Genomic DNA, 27,787 nt, shown 5'->3' with positions numbered 1-27,787 from the left:
AATTGGAAGTACAGTTAGACACCTTGAAGTGATGGGTGGATATAGGAGGCAATAAATATCTGACTCACTGGTTTACAAGGTAGATTACAACAGCAGACTCCTCCACTTCCTTTATGATTTGATTTAATAATAAGGAACTAGCTGACACTATAAAACAGAACCGGAAGCTCTGACAATCCACATATGTCAATTTTCTGTTAATTTCAAACCTACTCCATTGCTTCCAAGTTACCTCTGACCAAGGTAATTTCTCAGTCTTCGACCAGATAAGGGATCTGAACAGTGGCAAACTAGGAGGCTATTTGGCTCATGGACAGAAACAGAGCCTCTCACCTAAGTAGAGCCTGGAGCTGGTCATTAGGGATGCCACTCTTCTCTTTCTCCCCGCTCGGCCACACCCGACAGAGGAACTGTCTGGCCAGGGAAGCTGTTGGAGAAGCAGGACAAAGAGAGCTCATGCATGGAAAGTCAACCTCTTGTTTTTCAGGCCTCAGGGGATGAGAACTGATCAAAGGATTATTCTTTCATATTTACTATTATATGGGATAATAGACAATTTGAGAAAAGCTATCATGAGTTCCTGCTCTGCCAGTTCTTCTACAAGAAATGACCCCATCTGTCTAAGACCCAACATGTCCTACCCTCTTACTGTGTCTTGGAACAAACATGAACCCCACAGACACAAAGAGAAAAGGAAGCTGCTGGGCAGCAGTAAGTCCATCAGAGTTCCTCCTGCGCAGGCCAATAAGCAGCGGCCACCCCAGAGACGCAAACCAAACCCTCCCCTTTTAACCAACAGGGAATAACATTTTTGCATTTTCTTCTTGCTTTCTGTCTGTGCTGCCAATTAGGTTGTATAATCATTGAGATGCCTTCCAAGAGCCATGTCAAAAGATAAAGTCAGGAATGGGCCAGACCTTTCTTTACATTTAATCCTGATTTCTCCTTCCTCTCCCATTTTATTAACTTTGTGGTTCATATCTTTTTTTTGCCAAATATCTCAGATACTTAAAAAAAAAAAAAAGAGGGGTGAGGACATGAGTAAAGAGAAGCCAAACAGAAAATCTAGCCAAATCAACTAACCACACTCAATCTAAGCAATGCCAGCAGAGATCAGACATAGCTCCTTCTGGGAAAATATTTCCTCCTTGGTGTAGCAAAAGGCACACCCACAGTTGTGGAGAGATTTACATGTAAAATTTGCAAGGTCCTACGAAGCCCTAAATTTACAAGTCTATTCATGAAGGAACAAAGAAGACATGGCCCATTACCAATTTTTTCTTTGTTCTGGGTAGGAGCTGTAGATTTCTCCAAAATGACCATCAAAAGTCTGGTGAGATAAAGAGCACACTGGAAAGTGGGAATGCTGATGTGGAAATTCTGCAAGTAGTGGAAGCTCTGGCTGTAAAAGAGACAAGGGAAAAAAAAGCATCACAAGTATTAAAGATGTATCTAAAACCACGAGCCATCCAAGTTCACTTAAATATTGATGGTCTACTCAGAACCCTCCTCATTTTCAGGTGTTTTAGTAGAACCTTCTTTCAAGACCCTGATAAGAGAACTGTAACTTTGTATGGAGAAAGCCAGGGCATAACAGAGCCCCGTGGATGGAATACTGGCTTTGAAGAGTCATGTGTGGCAAGATACTGAAGTGCTAGCCTAGGCCATGCTTACACATGGAACCCGGGTAAACTGCTCTTTAAGACACTAGGCATCACACTGAGAATAATGTTTAGATTCTGGTTCATAGGGACACGATGAAAGGAAGTGGTAAGGCAGAGGAACAATGCTTCTATTAAATGTACTATATACAGTTAGCTTTCAATGCACTGAAGTCATAGCAGATGAGGAGTCACAGTAAATTCAAAATTATAGTTGAAATAAAACTAGAGTCAACTCCTGATTGACTGTGGGAAGGAAGTCAAACAAATTAAAAAACACTGTACTAAAAAGGAAATAAGGCCCTAAAGGCAGGAATGACAAGCACTGACTGTAGCCTCAGTGATGGCCTAGACTATCAGGGGAGGTGAGGGAAAGACCAAGGCCCTCTGGTTGAAGCTGGAGTAGAAGGCTGGGAGCCATGCCCCTCTAAGCTCCTTCTCACTTCCTGTACCCTCAGCTTAGGCCCCTCTTCTTCCAAGATGAGGAAGGAGACAGGCAAGCAGTGGTAACTAACTGCTGCTACCTAATTATCCAACCTACTATGAGACAGAATGGGCCTCTGGATGATTACCAATGGCCAGTGCTTCCACCATCATTACCTGAAAATGTAACGTTACAGGAATGCAGGATGCACAAAGATTTAGTATGTTGAGTTCAAGTTTCTAATGTTTCAGGATTTATCTGAATACACAGATGAGCAGGCTCATATAATGAGGAAAAATCACTGAAAATATCAATCTCCCTTACGACTATTGGACACTCAAGATAACCTATCTCCAAGAACTTATGCCAACCTTCTTCCCAAGAGTTTCTTGGGACAACACTCTGGGATGTGCAGTCTGACCCACCTGAGCAGCTCCTCCAAGGGTTGGTCAGGCTCTCCCTGCTTCAGTCGCTTAGTAAGGATGTCGAGGGCTAAATAGAGTAAATTATGATTTTCAGGTTGAACAAATCCACTCCTAAGGGAAAGACAAGGAAAGGTAGTTTAGTTTCAGGAAGATTGCTTGGGAAGCATGTGAGGATCCTGCCTCCAGTCTGTACCATCAAAAAATCAATGGAGGAGTTCCTGTTGTGGCGCAGCAGAAATGAATCCAACTAGAAACCATGAGGTTGCAGGTTCGATCCCTGGCCTCGCTTACTGAGTTAAGGATCTGGCGTTGCCACAAGCTGTGGTGTAGGTCTCAGACACAGATTGGATCTGGCATTGCTGTGGCTGTGGCAAAGGCAGCTGTAGCTCTGATTAGACCCCTAGTCTGGAAACCTCCATATGCTGCAGGTATGGCCCTAAAAAGAAAAAAAAAAAGGTCAATGGAAAAGGACTAAAACTAAAAGGAGAACTGAAGGGAGAACTGGAAGTACTCCAGTGTCAAATTCAGTCACAGCTCTGAGTATCAGACCAGAAGCTGAAATGCAGTCTTTCCTTAAAGACCTCCTAGGTTTATTTTCAAGGAAAAAAAAATTCTCCTTCCTATTTCATATTTTCTACATTTTAAAGATGTCTCAGTCTTCTCCAAAAAAAGGCAATAATTTTGTGAAATTGCTATATCAATGTCTAATCCATAGTAGATGCTCAAAGAGCTTATTCCTTCTTCTCCATCAATAAATCAAGTCTTAACAATTCTGTCTTCAGATAATCTTTCCTATTGTCCCCTCCTTTCCAAGTCAAGGCCATTACTCTGGGCCAGGCCCTTATCATCATCCTACACACAGATCCCATCAACATCTTTGGTCTTTTTGGTTGCCTCTCCAAACACTTTGCCTGGGACATCCCGTTGTGGCACAGCGGAAAAGAATCTGACAAGTATGCATGGAGATGTGCATTCAATCTCTGGCCTCACTCAGTGGGTCAGGGATCCAGCATTGCCATGAAGAAGAGGTTGGTATCCCACATTGCTGTGGCTGTGATGTAGCTCTGATTCAACTCCTAGCCTGGGAACTTCCATATGTCCTTAAAAACAAGCAGAACGAACAAACAAACAAACAAAAAAACCCAAACCCTTTGCCTGAAGGCTGCTGCCAAAAAGGATTTCCCTAAAATAGTTTTTGCTATATCATGGCTATGATCACAAAACTCCAAAATTGCTTCCCTGGACAACACTTGAATTCTTCTGCCTAATCTTCAAGGTCCAGCATAATCTGACCCTTAGATCTTCTGCTCCTCTAGGAACATTTCCACGTCACCAGTGGCAGTCTCTCATCCTTTCCACAAATGAATTCTGGGTTGAGGATTTTTTTTTTTGTCTTTTTGTCTTTTGTTGTTGTTGTTGTTGTTGTTGCTATTTCTTGGGCCGCTCCCGCGGCATATGGAGGTTCCCAGGCTAGGGGTCCAATTGGAGCTGTAGCCACCGGCCTACGCCAGAGCCACAGCAACACGGGATCTGAGCCGCGTCTGCAACCTGCACCACAGCTCACGGCAACGCCGGATCATTAACCCACTGAGCAAGGGCAGGGACCGAACCCGCAATCTCATGGTTCCTAGTCGGATTCGTTAACCACTGTGCCACGATGGGAACTCCAGGATTTTTTTTTTTTAACAGCTTTACTGAAGTACAATTGACATACAATAAACTCCATGTATCTAAAATGCTGAATTTGATCAGTTGACTTCCCCATGAAACCATCCCCACAATGAAAATAGTAAACCTATCTATGACCCTCAAAAGTTTCCTTGTACTCCTTTGTAATCCAGCCCTCCTTCCACCATCCTGTCCAATGTTAGGAAACCACTGAACAGTTTGTCACAAGATTATATGTTTTCTAGAATTTTATATAAAAAGAATCAAATACTACCATACTCTTACAGTCTTGCTTTTTATTCAGCATAATTCTTTTTTCACCCATGTTGTTGCATATAGTATTCTACCACATTGACATACCATAATCTGTTTATCTATTCACTGGCTGATGGACATTTGAATTGTTTCCAATTTGGACTATTACAAATAAAGCTGCAATGAACATTCGTGCATAAGAGTCTATGTAGAAATACGCTCTCATTTCTCTTGAAGAAATACTAGGATTGAAATGGTGGAGTTGTGTGATAGGTGTATGTTTAACTTTTTAAGGAATGGGCAAATTGTTTTCAAAAGCAGGTGTATGTTTTACAGTTATACAAGCAGCACGTGAGAGCTCTAGTTAGTCTACGTCTTTGCCAACACTTGGCAAAGTAAGTCTTTTTTGAGTTAGCCATGCTGTGATTTTAACTTGCGTTTCCTTAATAACTGACACTACTGAATATCTTTGCATGTATTTTTTGCCATCCATATATCTCCCTGATAAAGCATCTGTTCAAATCCTTTGTCAGGCACTGTTTTTAAGTACTGAGAATATGACAATGACTGGTCTCTGCCTCCATGGAGCTCACAGTCCAGCAGGGAAGACAGATGAACAATAATCATAATAAACCATGCTAAGTTCTACTGTAAGAGTCTTAGGAGAAAACTGGAGATCAGAGAGGTAGAAAGGAGACTTACCTGGCCTAGCAGTTTGGGAAGATGCCCCTGAGGAAGTGAAGTTTAAATCCAGATCTCAAGGCTAAGTCAGAAAAGATGGAATCAAGGAGGATAGGGATCCCAGGAGAAGGATTGGCATGTGTGAAATTAATTCACTACAGTTGGAGAGCAGAGTGCAAGCGCAAAAGTTTCTGTTGTGGCTCAGAGGTAATGAACCTGACTAGTATCCATTAGGGTGCAGGTTCGATCTCTGACCTCGCTCAGTGAGTTAAAAGATCTTTTTTCTCTCCCCACTTCCCCCCATTTTTGTCACACCTGTGGCATGTGAAGTTCACAGCCAGGGACTGAACCTGTGTCGAAGCAGTGGCCTGAGCCACTAGAGTGACAAGCCAGATACTTAACCTGCTACCCCACAGGTGACCTCTGGGAAGGTCATTCTGACTACTTTGTGAAGAGGACAAGTGGAGACAGAAAGACCAACTATGAAACTAATTTAGACCAGGTGAGAGATGACAGGATTCTGGAAGCAGTGGAGAAGGAGAGGACAGATTGTCTTTTTTTTTTTTTTTTTTTAGGGCCACCCATGCAGTATATGGATTCCCAGGCTAGGGATCAAATCAGAGCTATAGCTGCTGGCCTATGCCACAGCCACAGCAACGCCAGATCTGAGCTACGTCAGATCTGAGCTACATCTGCAGCCTACACCACAGCTTACAGCATCACTGGATCTTTAACCCACTGAGGAGGGATAGGGATCGAACCTATATCTTCATGGATACTAGTCAGGTTTGTTACCGCTGAGCCACAATGGATTCCCCAGGTTGTCATTTTGATGTTATCTGGAAAAGAAAATCTACAGGATTTTGTGATGAGATACGGGTAAGAAGAAAGGTAAAGTAGAAGAAGGGATAAAGAATAATTCCTGGTTCTGGCTCAGACTAATGGTGGTGCCATCTACCCAATCAAGGGAAGCTGAAGGACAGGTGGGAAGGCTGAAATACTTGTTTTGGGTGTAATGAGTCTGAGGTGTCAATGAAGCAGGTGCAGGGGAGGCAGTTGGAGATAAATTCCTATAGCCCATAAGATAAATTTTATCATGAATTTAAGCTTGGGTGAGATTGCCCAGCAGACCTGTATGATGAGAACAGAGGGGCCAAGGCCCAGCCCTGAAGAACAAAAGTATTTAAGGGACATGCCTCCCTCATTTAAACCTTTGTCCATGACTGATTTCCAGTTTCTTCCTTTACTTCTTCAAAAGCCATCTACCCTCCAAAAGCCCCATGAAGTCCCATGATTCCATTAAGGCGTCCCTAAACACTCCAGCTCTCACTGCCTTCAGCTCTTTACCATGTAATCTGGAATTTATCTACATCTCATTTGGTAACAGCTTTTTAAGTAACAGTCTCTGGTTATCTCTACCTACTGTACCTGCCACAAACTCACCAAGCAAAAAATGCATGAAAAATCTGCAGTAGCCTCTGATAGCAGGAAGACATTATGTGGTACTCTTGAACTTTCATTCCTGGTCCATCAACTACACCGTGATTCTCAGCAGATAAACACTAAAAGGGAAAAATACTCTTAGGACTGTTGCTTTAGCAACTGCACTCACTTTCCTTCAAAATTTCTCAGCCCAATAAGAATTCTAGTTCGCTTAGTGATTTCTATAATAGTAAGATAGGTTCTGACCTGAAAATAGTTGTGAATGTTCTCCAGGTGGTTACATAATGGAGTCAGCAGTCGGAAAACACTGTGAGCGACTTCCGAGGCAGATCTCTGATGGAGATGTGAGAATCCAATATTCCGGTTCCCTTTACTCTATAAAAAAATTCAGTTACTGGGGAAGAAACTGTTGGATAGCTTCTCTGAAACTGAAAGTTTGTCATGGAGTTTAATCAAACATTGTGCCACTATATAGAAGGAGAAAGAAATTAGGGATAATAGTCTCACAGAAGGAACTTTTGTTTTGGTATTTTTTTGTCTTTTCTAAGGCCGCACCCACAGCATATGGAGGTTCCCAGGATAGGGGTCCAATCAGAGCTGTAGCCGCCGGCCTTTGCCAGAGCCACAGCAACTCGGGATCCGAGCTGCATCTGTGACCTACACCACAGCTCATGGCAGTTCTGGATCCTCAACCCACTGAGCAAGGCTAAGGATTGAACCCGCAACCTCATGGTTTCTAGTCGGATTTGTTAACCACTGAGCCACGACGGGAACTCCATGACAGAAGGAACTTGCTCAATCTTCAAATAACAAAGAAACTGGCTTTTATACAGTAAAGCAGTGTTTGAGAAGTATAGACCCATAATTGCTAATGAGCTAAAACTCACAAAAATAGAAATCATTTACGCTAACAAGAACGCAGAGTAAACAGTAGGTACAAAAAGAGAATCATCAATTTTAGATGTTAAAACACATCTAAAATTTTTGCATTTTGTTGCCTGCGTCATCTAACTGCTCCCCAGATGCTATGTGCATTTGTCTGTTAGATACACACTCTGGGTTCTGGACTCCTCTAGGTGGCCAACTATTACACTGAGGCTTGGGTACAGGCTGTTTGGGAGGTGTTAAAACCAAAACCCAAGCAAAGAAAAGGATTCAGGAATACTCAGGGCATTCCCTGTTTCGAGCAGCTTTTTTGTTTTCTGTTTCAGAGCTCCTTTTGAAAGCATGGCAAACATAGTGTGGCAATGGGGTTACCACCATGCTATCCAAACACAATACCAGAGGAAGTGATAACTTATTCACTACTAAGACCTCCTTGTTTTCAAATCCACTAAGGCCAGAGCTTGTGTTCCTGCCTGTACAAACCTTGAGGAAGGGGATTCTCCTGGCAACAGAAGGGGTCAGCATATTCTCCAGCTTCTGAGAGAGATCTTCCAGCAAAAAAAGCAGCTCAGGGGGCTGAAGTTGAACAACTTCTGTAGCCTGTCATAAGGAGGAAGGAAGAATAATTCCAAGCATGTCCAACCCACCTTTGGGGGACACATTTCATGTTGACTCTTTGCAATGGGTGAAGAATCTGACCAAAAAAGGGCAAAATTTCCCCCACCTCATATAAGCAGCTATTGTGCTCTGTCAACAAATCACAAAGTCAAGCATTTCTGGTTTCCCAGGCTAGGGATCGAACTGGAGCTACAGCTGCCAGCCTACGCCACAGCCACAACAACTCGGGATCCCAGCCTCATCTGCGACCTACACCACAGCTCATATCAACACCGGATCCTCAATCCAGTGAGTGAGGCCAGGGACTGAGCCTGCAACCTCATGGTTACTAGTCGGATTCATTTCCGCTGCCCCACAACAGGAACTCCAGATAGTCAAGCATTTCTAAAGTAAAATAAATTTTAAACTATTAAAACAAGAATCTGAGATAGTACAGTTTAAGACTTATTTTTTCTATAGAAATAAATGCCTCTGGTGTTTCCCTCCAGCTGTGGACCCACAGTGCTTTTCCTAAATACCCTGAGATTAAAAAAAAAAAAAAAAAAAACCTAATTCAAGGGAATTCTGCTTTTCTCTGTTCATTAAATAATCCTTTCACATTTTCTTTCCCTTAATGTTTTGCTATTAGTAACTCCGAGCAGGATTCTTACATGTATATTATACTACCAGAAGCAGAACAGACCAAATACAGTCTCACTTCAAGCTGTTAGCTCAACATACATTTATGGACAATCTCTAAGTACAAGCTGAAGTGGAAAGATTGAAAACAAGTACTATCTCCATGCTGAATGAGATTATATTCTTATAAAAATCTATAGTAAAAAGCCATGCTATTTGTTTTTTCCCTTTTTTTGGTGAGGAGTCTAATGTCTTTATTGCTTTGGAGAAGGGGATGGCTCAGGCTCTTGGTGGGGCAGGTCCACTTCCTCTTCACCATCACAGGCCTCTGGCTGCACAGGATGGTGCTGGCTCTATGGATGGCAGTCATGCACAAATCCAGGCAATAGTTGCTCTTTCAGATCATGTGCTGGATACTGCTAAGAGTGGCATGGGAGTTCTTGTTGATGCTGTTCCGCACAGAGGAAGTGGCCCGCTTTTGTTGGCCAGATCTCGGCTTCACTGCCACCAAGACTCCTTTGCCAAAACCAGCTCCACGCCCACAGTCTTGTATGAATAGGCCCGCTGTAGTGGAAGGCGTTGTGGGCCTTCAGGTTATTGGGTTCAGTGTTGTACGTGTGCTTATTCCTCCAGTTCTGCACCACCATCCATTGTAGATGTGTGGGCATGAGGGCAGCTCCTCTCGTTGCAGTGGTCAGAGATGGAAAGAGGCCATGCTATTTCTCAATTTTTTTTTAATGTGGAAAAACTCTACCCGCTGTGAATCCCTTATCAAAAGTTACCTTTTCTGTGAAAATGTCCTCTACTTCCAAAAATACCACTCCCAGAGCTCCCCTTGTGGCACAGTGGAAATGAATCTGACCAGTATCCATGAAGATGCGGGTCCAATCCCTGGCCTCACTCAGTAGGTTGAGGATCCAGCGTTGCCTTGAGCTGTGGTGTAGATCACAGACGCAACTCATATCCTGAGTTGCTGTGGCTGTGGTATAGGCCTGCAGCTGTAGCTCCGATTCGACCCCGAGCCTAGAAATTTCTATATGCCGCAGGTGCAGCCCTAAGAAAATAAAAAATAAATAAATAAATACCACTCCCTCCTCAGAGTTTCACTGGTACTCAGTTCTGACCATCAATACATCAGGTACTGTTAGCTGTCTACCTCCTTCATTAGATTAGGAGCTATCTGAAGGTAAGCATCATGCTGTATGTATTACTGAATTGCCAATGTCCAGATTAGTGGCAAAAAAGGCCTTGACAAGCATCTCATGGATACTGAACAAATGTCATGAAAAAGTGAAAACTGCACAGAGTACTGTAAACCACAACAGTGCCACTCTGCAAAAATATTCTAAATAGCTTATTATTAGTATCCACAGGTAGGGATCACATCATTAACACCCTCTTTTATAATGTCTAACACATTATAAAAAACCTAGATTTATAAACATCAGGATGATGAGGGTTATTATTCATCATCACTTTCACATATAAAGGCTTTGGAATGCAACTTCTTTCAGTGTCATGGTATTCTTTTTGAAATAGGAATAGAGCTGAGGAATTTTCTGAATGAAGATTAAGTTCTGCGATCTCAGTTGTGTCACTTACTTCAGTGTGCATTTCACTATCTAAGATGAACTTGGCCACAAGCCCACAACGCAGAATAGAGAAGACCTCAATGTCCAACTCTCGGAAAAAAGCGTGGTAATTCTGCAGTGACACTGACACCTTTTCTTCCTTCCCTTTGAGCTCCTGAGAAGACAGCAACAGAAACCAAGAGAATAAGGCTTGTAATATTAATCTAATTTTTAATGAAGATTTCAAAGTGCAATTACAGTTTCATCACATCCTTTTATCAAAGTCCCTAAATATTCCTGAGACAGAGCACCTAAGGTAATATTTGGACATAGGTCACACATCGAGATTCTTGGTTGGTTTCCACTTAAGGATGAACTACTAGACAAATCAACCCATTAGGATTTGGTACAGAAAACTATGAGCTTAGAGGCCAGAAAGATTTGGCTTCAAATCCTTGCTCAAGCACTTATTAACTATGTAACCTTGGGCAAGTCACCTACCCTCTCTGGGACTTAGTTCCCTCATCTATTAAATGTTGATATTAATCCTAGCCTTTCAAGAAAGTACTGATTAGGAAGATTGGAGGAACTATATATAACAAATAATAACTAGTAGCTAAAAAACAGAAATAGTTGGGATCCACATGCTTTAGGCAATTTCATAAACACGACACCGACTCCATGAGCGGTTCAGTTATAGGAAGAGGACCTGTTTATTAAGTATCAGAAATTGTATGAAGCATTTCATGCTATCTCATTCATTGAAAAGTGGATAATCTGAGATGGGAAGAGGAAAGAGGCTAAAAGAAGCATATTTTGGGAGTTCCCGTCGTGGCTCAGGGGTTAACAAATCCAACTAGGAACCATGAGGTGCGGGTTTGATCCCTGCCCTTGCTCAGTGGGTTGCCGTGAGCTGTGGTGTAGGTTGCAGACGCGGCTCGGATCCTGCATTGCTGTGGCTAAGGCGTAGGCTGGCAGCTACAGCTCCGATTAGACCCCTAGCCTGGGAACCTCCATGTTCCGCTGGAGCGGCCCAAGAAATGGCAAAAAAAAGACAAAAAAAAAAGAAAGAAAGAAAGAAAGAAAGAAAGAAAGAAAATAATTAGAAAAGCCAGTATGTGGTAGTGATAAAGATGTGGAATCTAACCTAAATTCTGCTACTGAGAGGGTCATTCCAAAGTCTAGGAGCGATTGTTTGCCTCTCCTCTCCCTAATTTTTCTCTCTGTAAAATGCATAGACTAGAAGTGCTCTAATGGCACAGGGGGTTAAGGATTCAACTATGGCTTGGGTGGTTGCTGTGATGTGGGTTTGGTCCTTGGCCCCAGAACTTCCGCATGCCATAGGTATGGCAAAAAACTCAAAAAACCCTCTAAACCAAAAAAATAAATAAAGTGCACAGAATGATGCTGGCCCTCTATTAACCGCACTGGACTGTCACACACCTTCAAAGATACTTGTCATTCCCATACCTTCTCCAGTGGGCTCCTACCAGATGGTGTAGGGTCACATTCTGAATTATCCTCCTTTGAAAGTCTGTCAGGGGAGGATGTTTTGCTGCCATCTGCTTTTCGTTTCCTTCCCCCTTATGTTTCAAAAAGAAAAAAGAGACTCAAATACTCAATAACCGTGTTTGCTAACTATCACTGCCTTCAGGAAACAACCTGATAAAATTACCTAGAGGAGTTCCCCTTGTGGCCCAGTGGAAATAAACATGACTACCATCCATGAGGACAAGGGTTCAATCCCCAGCCTCATTCAGTGGGTTAAGGATCCAGTGTTGCAGTGAGCTGTGGTGTAGGTAGTAGATGCAGCTTGGATCCTGAGTCGCTGTGGCTGTGGTGCAGGCTGGCAGCTGTAGCTCCAAATCGACCCCTAACCTAGGAACTTCCATATGCAGCATGTACAGCCATAAAAAGCCAAAAAAAAAAAAAAAGATTGCCTAGAGAGAAGAGATAATATAACCCTCTATTACAGTTCATTGATAACCATGCCCAAAAAAGGGTTCAATCATGTAATCTCTCCAATTACTCCAATGCCCTGATGAAGATAACCTCTAAGTCAATTCAACACAGCACAGGGAGACAGAATACGAAGAAAAGAACAAACTCACCCATCTTTCCTTGTATTCTGGTTTTTGCTGAAACAGCAGTGCTCGTATGAGGTGTTACTTCTAAAGTTTCCAAGTCAAAGTTTGCAAGGGGAGGGACATAGTCTGGGGTGACTGAAAGAGAGAGCAGGTAGAAGCTCAAGGTATACCAACGATATACCACCATTAGACTTGGAATGCTAATCACCCAACTGGCTAAAAACTAGTTTCCAGAACTACCAAGCATGGCTGACCATCTGTAAGATGCATTCAATACATATGACATTAACTGCTTTGGCAAAGTAAAATGACCAATTTCCATCATAAGTTATCTAACTTATAGGAATATCATATTAATTGATTATGATTAAGTAACATAAAACCATTCTAAATGATATAAAACACTTATAATTAATTAACATAAAACCATTCTAAATAATGATATAAAACACCCAGGAACTAAAATTAAACTTACATTCAAAGTCTAAAGTTATTAACAATATTTGGTCATGCAGCAGTTTATTTTACATACAATTATTTAGATGAAGCCCTAAGTAAGCCTCCATGTTTTCCCCAGAGAACTGAGCTAGCACTTTAAAGTAACAAGTTTTCTTTTCTTTTTTTTTAAGTTTTTTTCTGAAAAGTTTTCATAATGGTCAGAAGGTATTAAGAAACCTCTCAGCTTTATTCCTGGTTTTAATGATGTTCAGGAAGACAAATGGCCCTTGAAGTTTGACCTCCAAAGAAGCAAAGTAACTTTATAAAAAACCAGACCAATATTTTATATCTTTTACTTCCTTAGGAAACAAGGTCTCCTGGAGATAAAAATGGGAGGAAAATGGATGTATTCATGTTTTAAAATTTTATTGAGCACTCATTTCCTTGTCCTAGATGAGTGGGGGGCAGTTATCACCGAGTCTGGGCTTAGAAGCCAAGTTCTCCATCTCCTCACCACCCAGCAGGGCACCACACAGGACCATTCCCTCACCTGCCAGGTGCTTTTCCAGGACTCGCTGCAGCTCTACAATGTGCTTCAACCGTGTGAGCACCTTCCCCTTCATCTCAGGCAACGTTTGCCCACAGAAGGCATTTACAACCTGTGGAAGTGCAAATTCTCATGTTGTGATTTTAACCTTGTTTGCATTATTCAAGAACTAAAAGAGGATTTGGGAGTCTAGTCTGAGACATCAAAGTATTCTCGGCAAGGCGCTGTAGAGTAAAAAGCCCTGGGCCAACAAGGAGATGTGACTTTTAATCCCAGATCTACTTATTCTGAGGTAAGAAACACAGCAGAACAGTACAGTAGCTAGAAAGTCCATACGTTGGTGAAACAAATCCCAGTCTGCTACTTACCAGTGTGTGACCCTGGCCAAGTCTTCAACCTTTCTGAGCTTCTACTTCTTCAGTTATAAAACGGTAATGCAATTGTATGTGGACTGTGTATTTGATAAATTTTATTTTTTTTAATTTTTATTTTTAGCTTTTTAGGGCCACACCTGTGGCATACGGAAGTTACCAGGCTAGGGGTCAAATCGGAGCTACAGATGCTGGCCTACACCACAGCCACACCAACGCCAGATCCTTAACCCACTGAGCAAGGCCAGGGATCAAACTTGGATCTGCATGGATACTAGTCAGGCTCATTACCACTAAGCTACAACAGGAACTTCTGACAAATTTTATTTCTATTTTTTGGTCATTTTAGGGCTGCGCCCATGGCATATGTTCCCAGGCTAGGGGTCAAATTGGAGCTGCAGCAGCTGGCCTACACTACACCACAGCCCACAGCAATATCAGATCCAAGCTATGTCTGTAACCTACACCTCAGCTCATGGCAACCCCGGATCCTTAACCCACTTAGTGAGGCCAGGGATCAAACCTGCATCCTCAGGGATACTAGTTGGTTTAGTAACCACTGAGCCACAACAGGAACTCCATGTTTGATAAATTTTAATGACTCTGAGCTCTCCATACCTGCAATTCTGTATGTGTAAAACAAGAATAATAACACCCATCCTTACATTATAATATAGATGTGAGAATAAGAAGAAATAATTCAAATTAAAAAGCATTCTCAAAGGATCCAGCATTGCTGTGAGCTGTGGTGTAGGTCAAAGATGCAGCTCGGATCCCGCGTTGCTGTGGCTCTGGCATAGGCCGGCGGCTATAGCTCCGATTAGACCCCTAGCCTGGGAACCTCCATATGCTGTGGGTGCAGCCCTAGAAAAGGCAAACAAACAAACAAACAAAAACCCCAAAAAAACCAAAAAACAAACGAAACATTCTCAGAAATAATACATAAAACACATGAGAAAGCAAGTGTGATATAGATGTAAGATGTTACGATCTTTTCCATTTAATTTTCATTATATTTCCTTCTTTCTTTCTTTTTTTTGCTTTTTATGACCGCACCCACAGTACAGGGTAGGGGTCAAATCGGAGCTGCAGCTGCCAGCCTAAATGACAGCCACAGCAACGCAGGATTGGAGCTGCATCTTCAACCTACAGCACAGCTCACGGCAACACCAGATCCTTAACCCACTGAGCAAGGCCAGGGATCAAACCTGTGTCCTCATGGATACTAGTCGGGTTCATTAACTGCGGAGCCAGAAAGGAAACTCCTTGTTATATATCATATTACTGTGCACTGCATTAAGCCAAATGTATTCTAAAAGAAGCTGAAAACGTCCATTCAAATCATTTCACTAAATTGAAACATTAAGTGCATGCCTAGGCGAGGAGGAACAGTATTTTCACAGTGGACATGCTGAAGTTATTCCAAGCATTAGCAGAACACTGTGACAAAACCTGTAGATAGCAAAGCATGGGCAGCATTAAGTGAATGCTCAGTATTTGGATTTGGCTGCATCAGGCAGTACAGATGATTAGGGGAGGGTTGGATATAGCCGCTGGTGAAACACACAGGGGTTAGTAGTTGGTAGAGACTTTCTAAGGAGGCTCGTCAGACACAAGAAAATAGTTTCTTTTCAAGAGGAACTACAGGCAGTAGGTGAAGTGCCCTAGTAACTCTGCTCACCTCTCGGAACCAGTTAAGAGTGAGAAATATGAGTGAACATATGAATGAACGCTCTTTTATGGACATGGACTCCAGTCTCTCTCCAGGCTCCAGGTCAGTGAGGAATAAAGGACAATCTGAAAGGGAAAAACAAACATTTGCACCCTCCTCTAGTTTGAGTCAGCAGAACCTGGATGCTGCCCCTAGAGCTAGCTCTCCTACGTACTTTCCCCTTTAATTAGTATCTGAAGGTCAAGCTTAGCTTAGTCTCAAAAAACATTTCTATATTATGCAACAGTCAACACACATAATTTTAAAAAGTCTCTGTGAAGTTAGAAAATTCCTCCCCTAATACAAAGGTACTGGTCCACCCCTTCTCTAAGTTTAGCAAAGAACGGTTACAAGGAAGAAAGGATCTGAAAACTTCATCCTATACCTAATAAACCATCAATCTCCTCCAAGTTTCCATTATGTTGTCTCTCCACACAAAGTCTCAGTAACCGGAAGTAGGGAGCCAGGCACAACGGAGAAACTGATCTGGGAAGGAAAAATCCACTTCTAAGCCATAGTTTATAGATAGATTAGTACATGTTTATGCAGAGCCAAATCATATAATTAAGGAGTTTTACCCAAAATAAATGCCTACTTTTAAGAACATCTGACAAGGAACTTAATGCATGCTCAGCAAATAAATAACGAAGCAAACTAGAGAAAGGCTGAGATGAATAGAGTGAATATACATTTACTAGGGAAGGTGGAGGTAAGAGAAAGGGAGGGCACAAGAGGGGCAGAGGTAGATAAATGCCTTCTTAGGAGGGAAGAAGGAACAGAAACAGAAACAGCCTCCCAGAGTATCTGCTGACTGTCACACGGCAATGCAAATCTCAAGCCCAGGGTCTGAGGAAAAATAAGGAGTCTGCCCCATCCATGGTAACCCATCCAAATACCACCTGCCTTGGGAAAAACCCTTTTCAGCCAAGTTCCACAATCAAAAGGACGGTGGAATTCCCCATGAACGTTCCAAACACCAACAGACTTTTTAGAGAAGAAAAAGTGTACTGACTTTTGGTCTGATTCCTGTGAAGTCCGTCTATCCCCATCTTTTGCAAAGTCCTGAGAGAACAACAGTGGCAGGAGGTTGATGGCAATCCCGTCATGACTACTGTAGTCTTCCAGTCCATAGAGAGCTTTCACAGGAAATGGATAGTCACTGCGGAGAGAAGCCAGAATCTGATCCCCAACTCAAGGGTATTCAAGTCTACAGGAGAAACCACTAGAGCAAACCAATCTCCTCTATTGTGAGAAAAGTTAGAGAGGAGATAGACCAGACTGGCAAACCTTTTAGCAATTTTGGAGCTGGGGATGAAAGGAGGGAAGCTGCGGCCAGTGGGCTAGATGTGTCTGAGGTCACGGAGGTTCTGAGGTTTGTAGCAGCTATTTACATAACTACATAATTTCTTCACCAGTACAATCATGTCAGTGAATAAATAGTACTTACCCTTCTGGAACAACACAGATGTCCACCACAAAGGCATCTTGGAAATCATTAAAGATCGTCTGCCCAACCCATTCCTTTAGGAAGCAAACAAATAAAAAGGCAGTGTAGCCCAGGCTATACGTTCAATAGAACTCTAAACAACTATTAACCTTCCTAAGCCTCAGTTTATTTCTGAAAAGAAAATAATAACACGTAACTCATTATTCTGATGCAGAATAGACATAATACATGAAAAATGCTTAAAACAGTGCCTGGCATAGAACAGATGGTTTCCAACAATATCATTAACAACATTATCCTCTTCCTTATCCTTACTATTATTGTTGTTATTATGTGAAGGAGGCCTGTGAGGAGAACAGCCTTCCCAATTAGAAATTAGGACAGCTCATAGGATGATCTATCTCTATTTCTGTGGTACAACAAAGAGAAGCATTTGAAGAAGGTACAGGAAAGTGGCCCTCACACTTCACTGCTCTAAGAAAAGCTTCTTGGCCTTACCAGGGCTTTTGGAGCCAGCTTTCTTCCTTGGATCAGGTTGGCAAATTCATCATAATAAAGAGCGGAGGCCTGAGGAGACTGCTCACTGCAGGAATGAACCAACTGTAGCAAGGAGGTCACCTGGAGCAGTAGAAGACAAAGTCTGGTTCAGCCCTTGGGATCCTAACACTTCCTAAACACCATTTACCCCATTCAGCAGTAAGTTTTTCCTTTTTCAGTTTCATTGGCAAAGCTCTTATTACCACCTCTCACCTGAGGTTTTTCCTAAGCTTATTGACCAGTCACCACTTTCCAACCTCATTTCTTATCCAATCCATCAGACCATGAACTAGATTAACTTTTCTAAAACAAAGCTTAGATTATGCCATTTCTATGCTAAGAAACCCTTAAGGACTTCCTTGGTACAAAAACCAAAATGTCTTCACTTACATTCAGAGCCCTCTAGGTTGCGGTGTTTTGTTTTTGTTGTTGTTGTTGTTGTTGTTTTTTTGTCTTTTTAGGGCTGTACCCACAGCACATGGAGGTTCCCAAGCTAGGGACTGAATCAGAGCTATAGCCAATGGCCTACACCACAGCCACAGCAACACTATATCAGAGCAGAGTCTGCTACCTACACCACAGCTCACAGGAACGCCAGATCCTTAACTCACTGAGCAAGGCCATGGATCAAACTTGTGTCCTCACGGATATTCATCAGATTCATCTCCGCTGAGCCACGACAGGAACTCCAGAGCCCTCTGGGCTTTTATATTTTTTTATATTAAACTATAGCTGATTTACAATGTTGTACCAGCAAAGTGACTCAGTTATACATACATGTGTGTGTTCCTTTATTATATTCTTTTCCATCATGGTCTATCCCAGGAAATTGGATATACTTCCTTGTGCTACATAGCCCTGTGTTTTCTATCTCCAAACTAGCTTTATCTCCAACTCTCCAATTATACACTAACTTGTACCTAGGCTCCAGGGTCAATCTGCTATTCTTGAAACATGACCTGCCTTTTTGCTCTCTAGGAATTTACAATTTAATTAGGGAGATTATAAAAATACAGAACTAAAATAAAACAGAAGCCTGCGGTAAAGGCCAAGAGAGTGGTACAAATTATAAAACACAAGCCAAAGGTAAAGGCCAAGAGAGTAGCACAAATTATAAAAGCTACGAGGTCAGGAAAATATATTTTGAAAATAAAAAGAAGCACTCTTTCTGGGAAGGTGACAGTGACCAGAAGTAATTCCTCAGTTACTCATAATCATATCCAGCTACATAATAAGAACTCACCTGTGTGCACTGTTCATTGCTCAGGTCTCCTCTTCTTGGGGTCAAACTGAAAGATCTACTTCTAAAAACAGATTATTTTAGCTTCACTTTTGTAATATTTTACAACAGGCAATAAATTTAGGAAGCTTGCCTTCCCTGGGATGGGGTGCAGATCAAAGGGCATGAAAGCAGAGAGGAGTATTTATTCAAAATGTGGATTAGAGCAAATGATGGCTAACATATTTTTTAACGGTACACTAAATAAGTAACAATCATAAGAAAATGCACTGGGCTTGCTCTAATGCTCTCAGTAACTCTATGAAGTAAACAGTTTTAATATTTTTATTTCACACAAGTGAGAATACAAAGGCAGAGAGGTAAAGTAACTTACCCAAGATCATTCTGCTAGTAAATAATGGAGCCAGTATTTGACCCCAGGCAGGCAGTATGGAATCAGAGAAGTTCTTGGGCCAGGGATCTAACCTGCACCACAAGGAACTCTGAGAATGAACTTTTCATCAGTACACTATGCAGCCTCCATGGACTACTAATGCTGATTCTAAGAATGTTTCCTGAGGTCCTAGGAATTCATGACAAATCATTTCCAAGGAGCATGGAATCCCAATGTAATTTCACAATGGTGACAACTCATCAAGCCTCAAATCTGACTCTTCTTTTAGATGTTACAAATGTGTCATCAAAGTGCAAGAGGGGAAAAATCCAAAGGAAGACTTCATTTATATCAAACACGATGTTTCAGACAGGAATAACAGCAATGAAAAAACCTGCACTGTCTAGTGCCTACGACTGGAGCAGATGCAGAAAAGCACATCCGAGAAGGATAAGGGTTTCCCTCTTGTGGAAACATTTTTAGAATTTCATTCCTTGGCAACTTCTAGTTTTAAGCCATCAGAATGTAATGACTATGATCACAATTCTGTAAAAATTATATGTAGAATATATAGTCAAGATTAGAAGGAACATGAGAAGGTAGCAACAAACATTTGCTTACTTTTATGACAGCTTTACTGTCTCCTCTTACAATGTCCACACAATATAATACTTTATTTTGTAAGGTAGCAACTCGATTAACTGACCTTGAACCATAAAAATCGCAATATCCATACATACCTGTCTGCTGCCATGATGCCAGCCATGGTGACAGCACCAATAATACCAATGAGTTTGTACTTGAATATGGTGCTAGAGAGCTGCTTTCGTATCACCAGGTGCAGGTCATCCTACAAGGAAACAATGAGGGGAAGATGAAGATGCTGGAATGGTATAGCCAAAGAGCCTACGGATATTAGAGCAGAAAAACCTAGAATAGAGAGGGTTCTATCATTTACTAACTGTGCAATTTCATCTCTCCAAGTCTCAATTTTTTTCATCTATAAAATGGGAGAGGTTTTGCAAGGATCAGAGGCAAATGATGAAAAATTCCAACAACAGCATCAGCATACAGTAGACATTCAATAAATAATAACTATTATTGTTACTGCTGTGATCGATGCTTTACCTGGATAAGCAAATTATCCTAATGTTGGTTGCTAAAATGATCAATTAGAAAAAAAAAAAAAAAGGGAGTTCCTGCTGTGGCGTAGTGGCAATGAATCTAACTAGTATTCTCAAGGATGCAGGTTCGATCCCTGGCCTTGCTCAGCTGTGGTGTAGATCACATATAGGGCTCAGATTCCTAGTTGCTGTGGCTGTGGTACAGGCCGGCAGATATAGCTCCAATTCGACCCCTAGCCTGGGAACCTCCACATGACTTGGGAGTGGCCCTTAAAAAAATTTAAAAAAATAAAAAAAGAAAGAAAGAAAGAAAAAAGTACTCTGAAATAAATTTAACAAAAAGGCAAAACACTTGTACATTAAAGGAGTTCCCATGGTGGCACAGTGGTTAACGAACCCAACTAGGAACCATGAAGTTGTGGGTTTGATCCCTGGCCTTGCTCAGTGGGTTAAGGATCCAGCGTTGCCGTGAGCTGTGGTGTAGGTTGTAGACGAGGTTCGGATCACGCGTTGCTGTGGCTCTGGCGTAAGCTAGTGGCTACAACTCCGATTGGACCCCTAGCCTGGGCATCTCCACAGCGGCCCTAGAAAAGGCAAAAAAGACAAAAAACAAAAACAAAATAAAAAAAACCCCTATAAAACATGGAGTTCCCGTCGTCGCTCAGTGGTTAATGAATCAGACTAGGAACCATGAGGTTGAGGGTTCGATCCCTGGCCTTGCTTAGAGGGTTAAGGATCCAGCATTGCTGTGAGCTGCAGTGTAGGTCTCAGACGCAGCTCAGACCTGGGGTGGCTGTGGCTGTGGCATAAGCCTGGGAACCTTCATATGCCTCGGGAGCGGCCCTAGAAAAGGCAAAAAGACAAAAACAAAACAAAAACAAACAAAAAACCTACAAAACACTGATGAAAAAAATTAAAGACTTAAATAAATGGAAAGATATTCCATGTTTATGGATAGAAGACTGAACATTGTCAAGATGAAGACAGGCACATTCAGTGTAATCCTTATTAAAATTCTAACAGCCCTCCTCCCCTTCTTTTTGTCTTTTAAGGGCCGCACCCTCGCCATGTGGAAGTTCCCAGGCTAGGGGTCCAATTGGACCTATAGCTGTCAGCCTACACCACAGCCACAGCAACAAAGGATCTGAGCCCAAGTCTGCACCCTACGACATAAGTCACTGCAACACCAGATCCTTAACCCACTGATCAAGGCCAAGGATGAAACCCTAGTCCTCATGGATACTAGTCAGGTTCGTTAGCCGATGAGCTACGACGGGAACTCCTCCAACAGCACTTTTTGCAGAAAAAGAAAAACTCATATTAAAATTCATACAAGGGACCCCAAAAAGCCAAAACAATCTTGAAGAAGAACAAATCTGGAGGATCACAGGGTCCCAATTCTAAAATTACTTCAAATCTACCATAATCAAAACAGTGTGCTACAAGCATAAGGATATACATTTAAACCAAGAGAGAGAATAAAGTCTAGAAATAAACCCTCACATATATATGACAGCTGATTTTCCACAAAGGTGCCAAGACCACTCAGTGGAGAAAATATAGTCTTTTCAAGAAAAGGTGCTAGAGTTCCCATGGTGGCTCAGTGGTTAACGAATCCAACTAGGAACCATGAGGTTGCGGGTTCGATCCCTGGCCTTGCTCAGTGGGTTAAGGATCCAGCATTGCCGTGAGCTGTGGTGTAGGTTGCAGATGCGGCTCAGATCCCATGCTGCCATGGCTCTGGTGTAGGCTGGCGGCTACAGCTCTGATTCAACCCCTAGCCTGAGAACCTCCATATGCCACGGGAGCGGCCCAAGAAAATGGCAAAAAGACCAAAAAAAAAAAAAAGAAAAGGTGCTGACAAGCTGTGGCATAAGTTGCAGATGTGGCTCAGATCCAGTGTTGCTATGGCTCTGGTGTAAGCCTGTAGTTGCAGCTCTGATATGATCCCTAGCCCAGGAACTTTCATATGCCACAGGAGTGGCCGTAAAAAAGAAAAAAAAAAAGTGTGTCACTTCCAGAGAAGCTGATAAACAATCAGTATCTGTGTACCTATCACCTAGATTGAAAAAATAAAAATGAAAACAAACAACAAAAAAGGTGCTGGAAAAAACTGGATGCATACCCACACACACAAAGACGAAGCTGAACCCTTACCTTACACCATACATAAAATTAACTCAAAGTGAGCCAATAATTTAAATGTAAGAGCTAACACTCTAAAACTCTGAGAAGAAAACAGGAAATTTTTCATGACTTCAGATTTGGCAAATTTTTTTGGCCACACCCACAGCATGCAAAAGTTCCCAGGACAGGGATCCAACCCATGTCATACTAGTGACCCGAGCCACAGCAATGATAATGCTGAATCTTTAACCTGCTGAGCCACCAAGGAACTCTGGCAGTGTTTTTTTTTGTTTTGTTTTGTTTTCTAAGTATGACCCCAAAAGCACCAGGAAAAAGATAAAAAAATAAAATGGACTTCATCAAGACACACTATCAAGAGTTCCCATGTGATTCAGCAGGTGAAGGATCTAGTGTTGTCATTGCTGGCATGGGTTTTATCCCTGGCCCAGGAACTCCCACATGCCATGGGTCGGGCAAAAAAAAGTGAAAAGAATGGGAGAAAATATTTGTAAGTATATATCTGATAAGGGATTAATATCCAGAGCATATAAAGAACCATTACACATAGATGAAAGACAATATGAGAAAGAGAGTGTGTATAGATGTATGACTGGGGTCACTTTGCTGATAGAAGAAACTGACAAAACAATGTAATTCCATTATAATAAAAAAATGTCTTAAAATTAAAAAAGGTAGGGAGTTCCTGTCGTGGCTCAGCGGTAACAAACCCGACTAGTATTCATGAGTTTGCAGGTTGTACCCCTGGTCTCACTTAGTAGGTAGGAGATCTGGTGCTGCCGAGAGCTGTGGTATATAGGTTGCAGACACGGCTCAGATCCCACCTTGCTATGGCTGTGGCACAGGACAGCAGCTGCAGCTCCCATTCAACCCCTGGTCTGGGAACCTCCATATGCGGCAAGTGTAACCCTAAAAAGTAAAAAAAAAAAAAAAAGATGAGGAAAACAGGGGGAAAAAAAGACCTCTACACATCAACGATATCAACAAGATATCCCATTTTTAAAATACGCAAAGGACTTGAACAGATTTTTTCTGAAGATATAGAAAGACCAATAAGCACACAATTAGATGTCCAATATCACTAGTCATCAGGGAAATGCAAATCAAAACCACAAAGAGATACCACTTTACACACAGCAGGATGGTTAAAAAATGGAAAATAAAAGTTCCCATCATGGCGCAGCGGAAAGGAATCCAACTAGGAACCATGAGGTTTCGGGTTCAATCCCTGGGCTTGCTCAGTGGGTTAAGGACCTGGCATTGCCATGAGCTGTGGTGTAGGTCACAGATGAAGCTCAGATCCTGCGTTGCTGTGGCTGTGGTGTAGGCCGGCAGCTACAGGTCCAATTCGACCCCTAGCCTGGTAACCTCCATATGCTGCGGGTACAGCCCAAAAAAGACAAAAGACAAAAAACAACAAAAAAAGGAAAATAAATGCAGGTGAGGATGTGGAAAAATTGGAACCCTCTATTGTTCATGGTAATGTAAAATAGTGCAGCCACTTGGAAAATGGTTTAGTGGTTCCTTGTAATGTTACACATAGAATCATCATATAATCCAGCAATTCCACTCCTAAGTATATACCCAAGAGAACTGAAAATAGGGACTCAAAGAGATATGTGTACATCAATGTTTATAGCAGCATTACAGCCAAAAGGTAGAAAAAAGCCAGTCTCCATTAATGGATAAATGGATAAATTAATTCCAGTCTACACATACAATGGAACAATATTCTGGCTTAAAAAGGAATAAAGTTCTGATATATTCTACAACATGGATGAACCATGAACACATTGTGCTAAGTGAAATAAGCTAGACACAAAAGGACAAATATCATATGAATATATTTATTTACTTATTTAGTTTTATGTCCATGCCTGTGGCATATGAAAGTTGCCAGGCTAGTGGCTAAATCAGAGCTGCAGTTGCCAGCCTGCGCCACAGTCACAGCCACGCAGGATCCGAGTCACATCCGTAAACTACACCACAGCTCATGGCCGTGCCAGGTCCTTAACCCAGTGAGTGAGGCCAGGGATCAAACCAGCATCCTCATGAATACTAGTCAGGTTCTTTACCAGCTGAGCCACAATGGGAACTCCTGTATGATTCTATTTAAATGAAGTACCTAGACCAGGGAAATTCATAGAAAGTAGATTAGAGGTTACCAGGGTCTAGAGAAAGGGAAGGAAAGGTAACTGCTAAATGGGGACAGACTTTGTTTGAAATGATGAAAAACTTCTCAAGACGGAAAACAGTGAAAGTTCACAATGCTGTGAAAGTACTTAATGCCACTGAGTTGTATACTTAAAAATGGTTAAGACAGGAGTTCCCGTCGTGGCGCAGTGGTTAACGAATCCTAATAGGAACCATGAGGTTGCGGGTTCGGTCCCTGCCCTTGCTCAGTGGGTTAACGATCCGGCGTTGCCGTGAGCTGTGGTGTAGATTGCAGACGCGGCTCGGATCCCGCGCTGCTGTGGCTCTGGCGTAGGCCGGTGGCTACAGCTCCGATTCAACCCCTAGCCTGGGAATCTCCATATGCTGCGGGAGCGGCCCAAGAAATAGCAACAACAACAACAAAAAAAAAAGACAAAAAAAAATGGTTAAGACAGTAAAATTTATGTTACATATTTTTTTTTTTTGGCCATACCCACAGCATGTGGAAGTTTCCAGGACAAGGATCACAGCCTCATCCGATAATGCCAGATTATTAACCCAATGACTTAGGAGAACTCCTATGTTAGGTACCTTTTACCACAATTAAAAAATAAAATAATGATGTGGCTCTATTATTACTGATGTCAAGAAATCTCCAAAATATACCACTAAATGAAAAAAGAGGAGTTCCCGTAGTGGCACAGCGGAAACAAATCCAACTAGTAACCATGAGGTTGTGGGTTTGATACCTGGCCTCACTCAGTGGGTTAAGGATCCAGCGTTGCCGTGAGCTGTGGTGTGGGCTGCAGACGCGGCTTGTATCTGGTGTTGCTGTGGTTGTGGCTTGTGGTGTAGGCCAGCTCCCGCAACTCTGATTTGACTTCTAGACTGGGAACTTCCATACGCCACAAGTGCAACCCTAAAAAGAAAGAAAAAGGACACAGAACAAGAGAATAAGGTATACGAGATAGATTAACTCAAATCTTTTATTGCTCAGAAGATCTCGGAAAGCTATAAGCTAGTAAAAGTGATTGTTTTTAGAGAACCAGATGCCTGAAGACTGAGAGGGAGGGGACTTAATTTTCACTGCCTTTCTATATCTTTTGAATTTTGCATCATGTATACTACCTAGCCAAATTTAAAATTTTAGTTAAAAAAAAATTGTGACTGAACAATTGCTAGTTGTTCAGTCACAGTCCAGTATGGATTACTGCCACAAGGTGGCACTAAAGATAGAAGAGAGTTATGAGTTATGGGGAGTTTCCATGGTGGCTCAGCGGAGGACTAGTATCCATGAGGATGCAGGTTTGATCCCTGCCCTCGCTCAGTTGGTTAAGGATCCGGTGTTGCCATGAGCTGTGCTGTAGGTCGCAGACATGGTGGGTTCTGTCATTGCTGTGGCTGTGGTTAGGCCAGCTCCAATTTGACCCCTAGCCTGGGAACTTCCATATGCTACAGGTGCAGCTCTAAAAAGCAAAAAAAAAAAAAAAGACATGAGTTATGATTCCAACCTCATCTTAGTCCCTTTGCCTGGCTTTTTCAGTGAATGGTGTCCAAAAATGACAACAGACCCAGAAAGAATTCACATTAGACGGAGGTGTTCCTCAGGAAATAAGGAATTCCCTGTGTCCCCATGGCACTCAGTACAGAACCCAAATGGCTTTTCTTAGTTTCATAATTAGCTGATGATAGACTCATTTCCACCCTAACAGACTAAGCTCCTTGAGGATAGAAGGCCTAATATACCTACCATCTCAGTGCTTGGCATACAATAGGCACTTAATTATTGCGATAAGAAAGAATAAACAAATGCTGGGACTACAGCTACATACTTTATTTCTACCACCATTCTCTATTTCTATTACCAGACTGCAGTAATTTGGTTTTAAAGATTCTTTCTCAAGACACTGCCTCTTACCTGGATGTGATTGCTGGCTTCATGCTGTTTGCCAAATGCCAGTGTGCTGAGAATACGGAAGAGTTTTCGTATTTGCTGAGGAGACATATTATTCAGATAATCCAGAATGCCCTGGTAGGAAAAAAAGGCCAACAATGAGGTTAGTAACTAACACTTTTTTCCTTTAAAAAAATTAAAATCCAGAGTTCCCACTGTGGTGCAAAGGGATCAGCAGCATCTCTGGAGCACCGGGAAGTAGGTTGATCCCTGGCCCGGGACAGTGGGTTAAAGGATCCAGTGTTGCCACAGCTGTGGTACAGGTCCCAACCATGGCTTGAATTTGATCCCTAGTGTGAGAACTCCGTATGTTATGGGGCAGATAAAAAAAGAAAAAAAATTAAAATCCTGTAAGAGACACACACACAGATAGCCAGGCATCTGTTCCACAAAAGCTCAAGTACTCTAAAATCATGATCAGATCCCAAAGGGTTGATGTTCTGCTCAGTTACCCTAACATACCTCCTAGTTCTCCCTATTCTTTTTCTCCACACTTCCTCTTTTCTTAATGAAAACAGTATTCTGCCAAAGTTATGTCTCTGACTTTCTCAGTTTCTAGTCCATGAAGTATTTATTCATTCCCTACAGATGTGGAAGGAATCACAAGGGAACTACTTACTTCTGACCTTGTGGGAAAGGCTCAGTTTTTTCATCCCTAATATGGGGATAAGAGGGCAGAGAGAGTTATCTTTAAAAGCCCAGACTTGTTTATATCAAACTCCCATTAAAAAACCTCTAACAGCCCCCTATTGTCCATAAAATAAAGCTGAAACTCTTTAGCATGGTATTTAAGATCCTTCATAGCCCGTCTTATGTCATTCCAGCCTCACCTTCCACCACCCCTCACCATGTATCCATCCCATCCACCAACCATCCTAATCCACTTGTCATCCCTCAGGCACACCACAGACATGGGTGCCAGTTTGCGTCTGTTCAAACTGTTCTCTACCTCGATGTACTTCGCTCACTTTTTCTTGTCAAATCATCCCCACCCTTCAAGAATCACCCAAATACCAAATACTCTCTCTTCTTTGAAGACTTCTCCAGTTTCCCAAGCCAAATTAATTATTTCGGCTCTGATGTATCAATGGCACTTTATGAGAGAATTCATCATTTTGTATTTATAGTAACTTACTTAGGTGTCTTACTTTCTGTCATCAAAGACAAAGACTGACTTGCACATCGAAAACACCCAGAATAGAGCCTGGTATATAGTCAGGTATAAAGAAGTATTTGCTGGGAGTTCCTGTTGTGGCTCAGTGGTAAAGAACCCAACTAGTATCCATGAGGATGCGGGTTCACTCCCTGGACTTGCTCAGTGGGTTAAGGATCCGGCACTGCGGTGAGCTATTGAGCAGGCAGGCTGGCAGCTGTAGCTCCAATTCAATCCCTAGCCTGGGAACTTCCATA

The 27,787-nt window shown here is 42.1% G+C and overlaps 1 protein-coding gene and 1 pseudogene across 1 annotated transcript in view; both read right to left on the bottom strand.

Moving 5' to 3' along the window:
• FANCD2 (FA complementation group D2) overlaps positions 1-27,787 on the bottom strand; it is a 65,110-nt gene that overhangs the window by 10,921 nt on the left and 26,402 nt on the right. The window contains exons 18-35 of the mRNA XM_047780651.1: positions 26,342-26,452; positions 19,741-19,850; positions 18,631-18,691; positions 17,349-17,468; positions 16,851-16,924; positions 16,416-16,562; positions 15,789-15,889; positions 15,374-15,489; positions 13,325-13,433; positions 12,361-12,471; positions 11,720-11,832; positions 10,281-10,424; positions 7,926-8,042; positions 6,804-6,932; positions 6,558-6,676; positions 2,511-2,621; positions 1,272-1,402; positions 334-427 (exon numbers count right to left, since the gene is read on the bottom strand). Coding sequence (XP_047636607.1) covers positions 334-427; positions 1,272-1,402; positions 2,511-2,621; positions 6,558-6,676; positions 6,804-6,932; positions 7,926-8,042; positions 10,281-10,424; positions 11,720-11,832; positions 12,361-12,471; positions 13,325-13,433; positions 15,374-15,489; positions 15,789-15,889; positions 16,416-16,562; positions 16,851-16,924; positions 17,349-17,468; positions 18,631-18,691; positions 19,741-19,850; positions 26,342-26,452 — 2,018 coding nt within the window. The remainder of the gene's footprint in view (positions 1-333; positions 428-1,271; positions 1,403-2,510; positions 2,622-6,557; positions 6,677-6,803; positions 6,933-7,925; positions 8,043-10,280; positions 10,425-11,719; positions 11,833-12,360; positions 12,472-13,324; positions 13,434-15,373; positions 15,490-15,788; positions 15,890-16,415; positions 16,563-16,850; positions 16,925-17,348; positions 17,469-18,630; positions 18,692-19,740; positions 19,851-26,341; positions 26,453-27,787) is intronic.
• On the bottom strand, positions 8,863-9,579 carry LOC125137825 (60S ribosomal protein L28-like; annotated as a pseudogene).

Source organism: Phacochoerus africanus, chromosome 1 (assembly GCF_016906955.1).
Source record: "Phacochoerus africanus isolate WHEZ1 chromosome 1, ROS_Pafr_v1, whole genome shotgun sequence".
NCBI classification, from domain to species: Eukaryota; Metazoa; Chordata; class Mammalia; order Artiodactyla; family Suidae; genus Phacochoerus; species Phacochoerus africanus.
The sequence above is the reverse complement of the archived record's forward strand: the minus strand, read 5'-3'. Positions and strand labels throughout refer to the sequence as shown.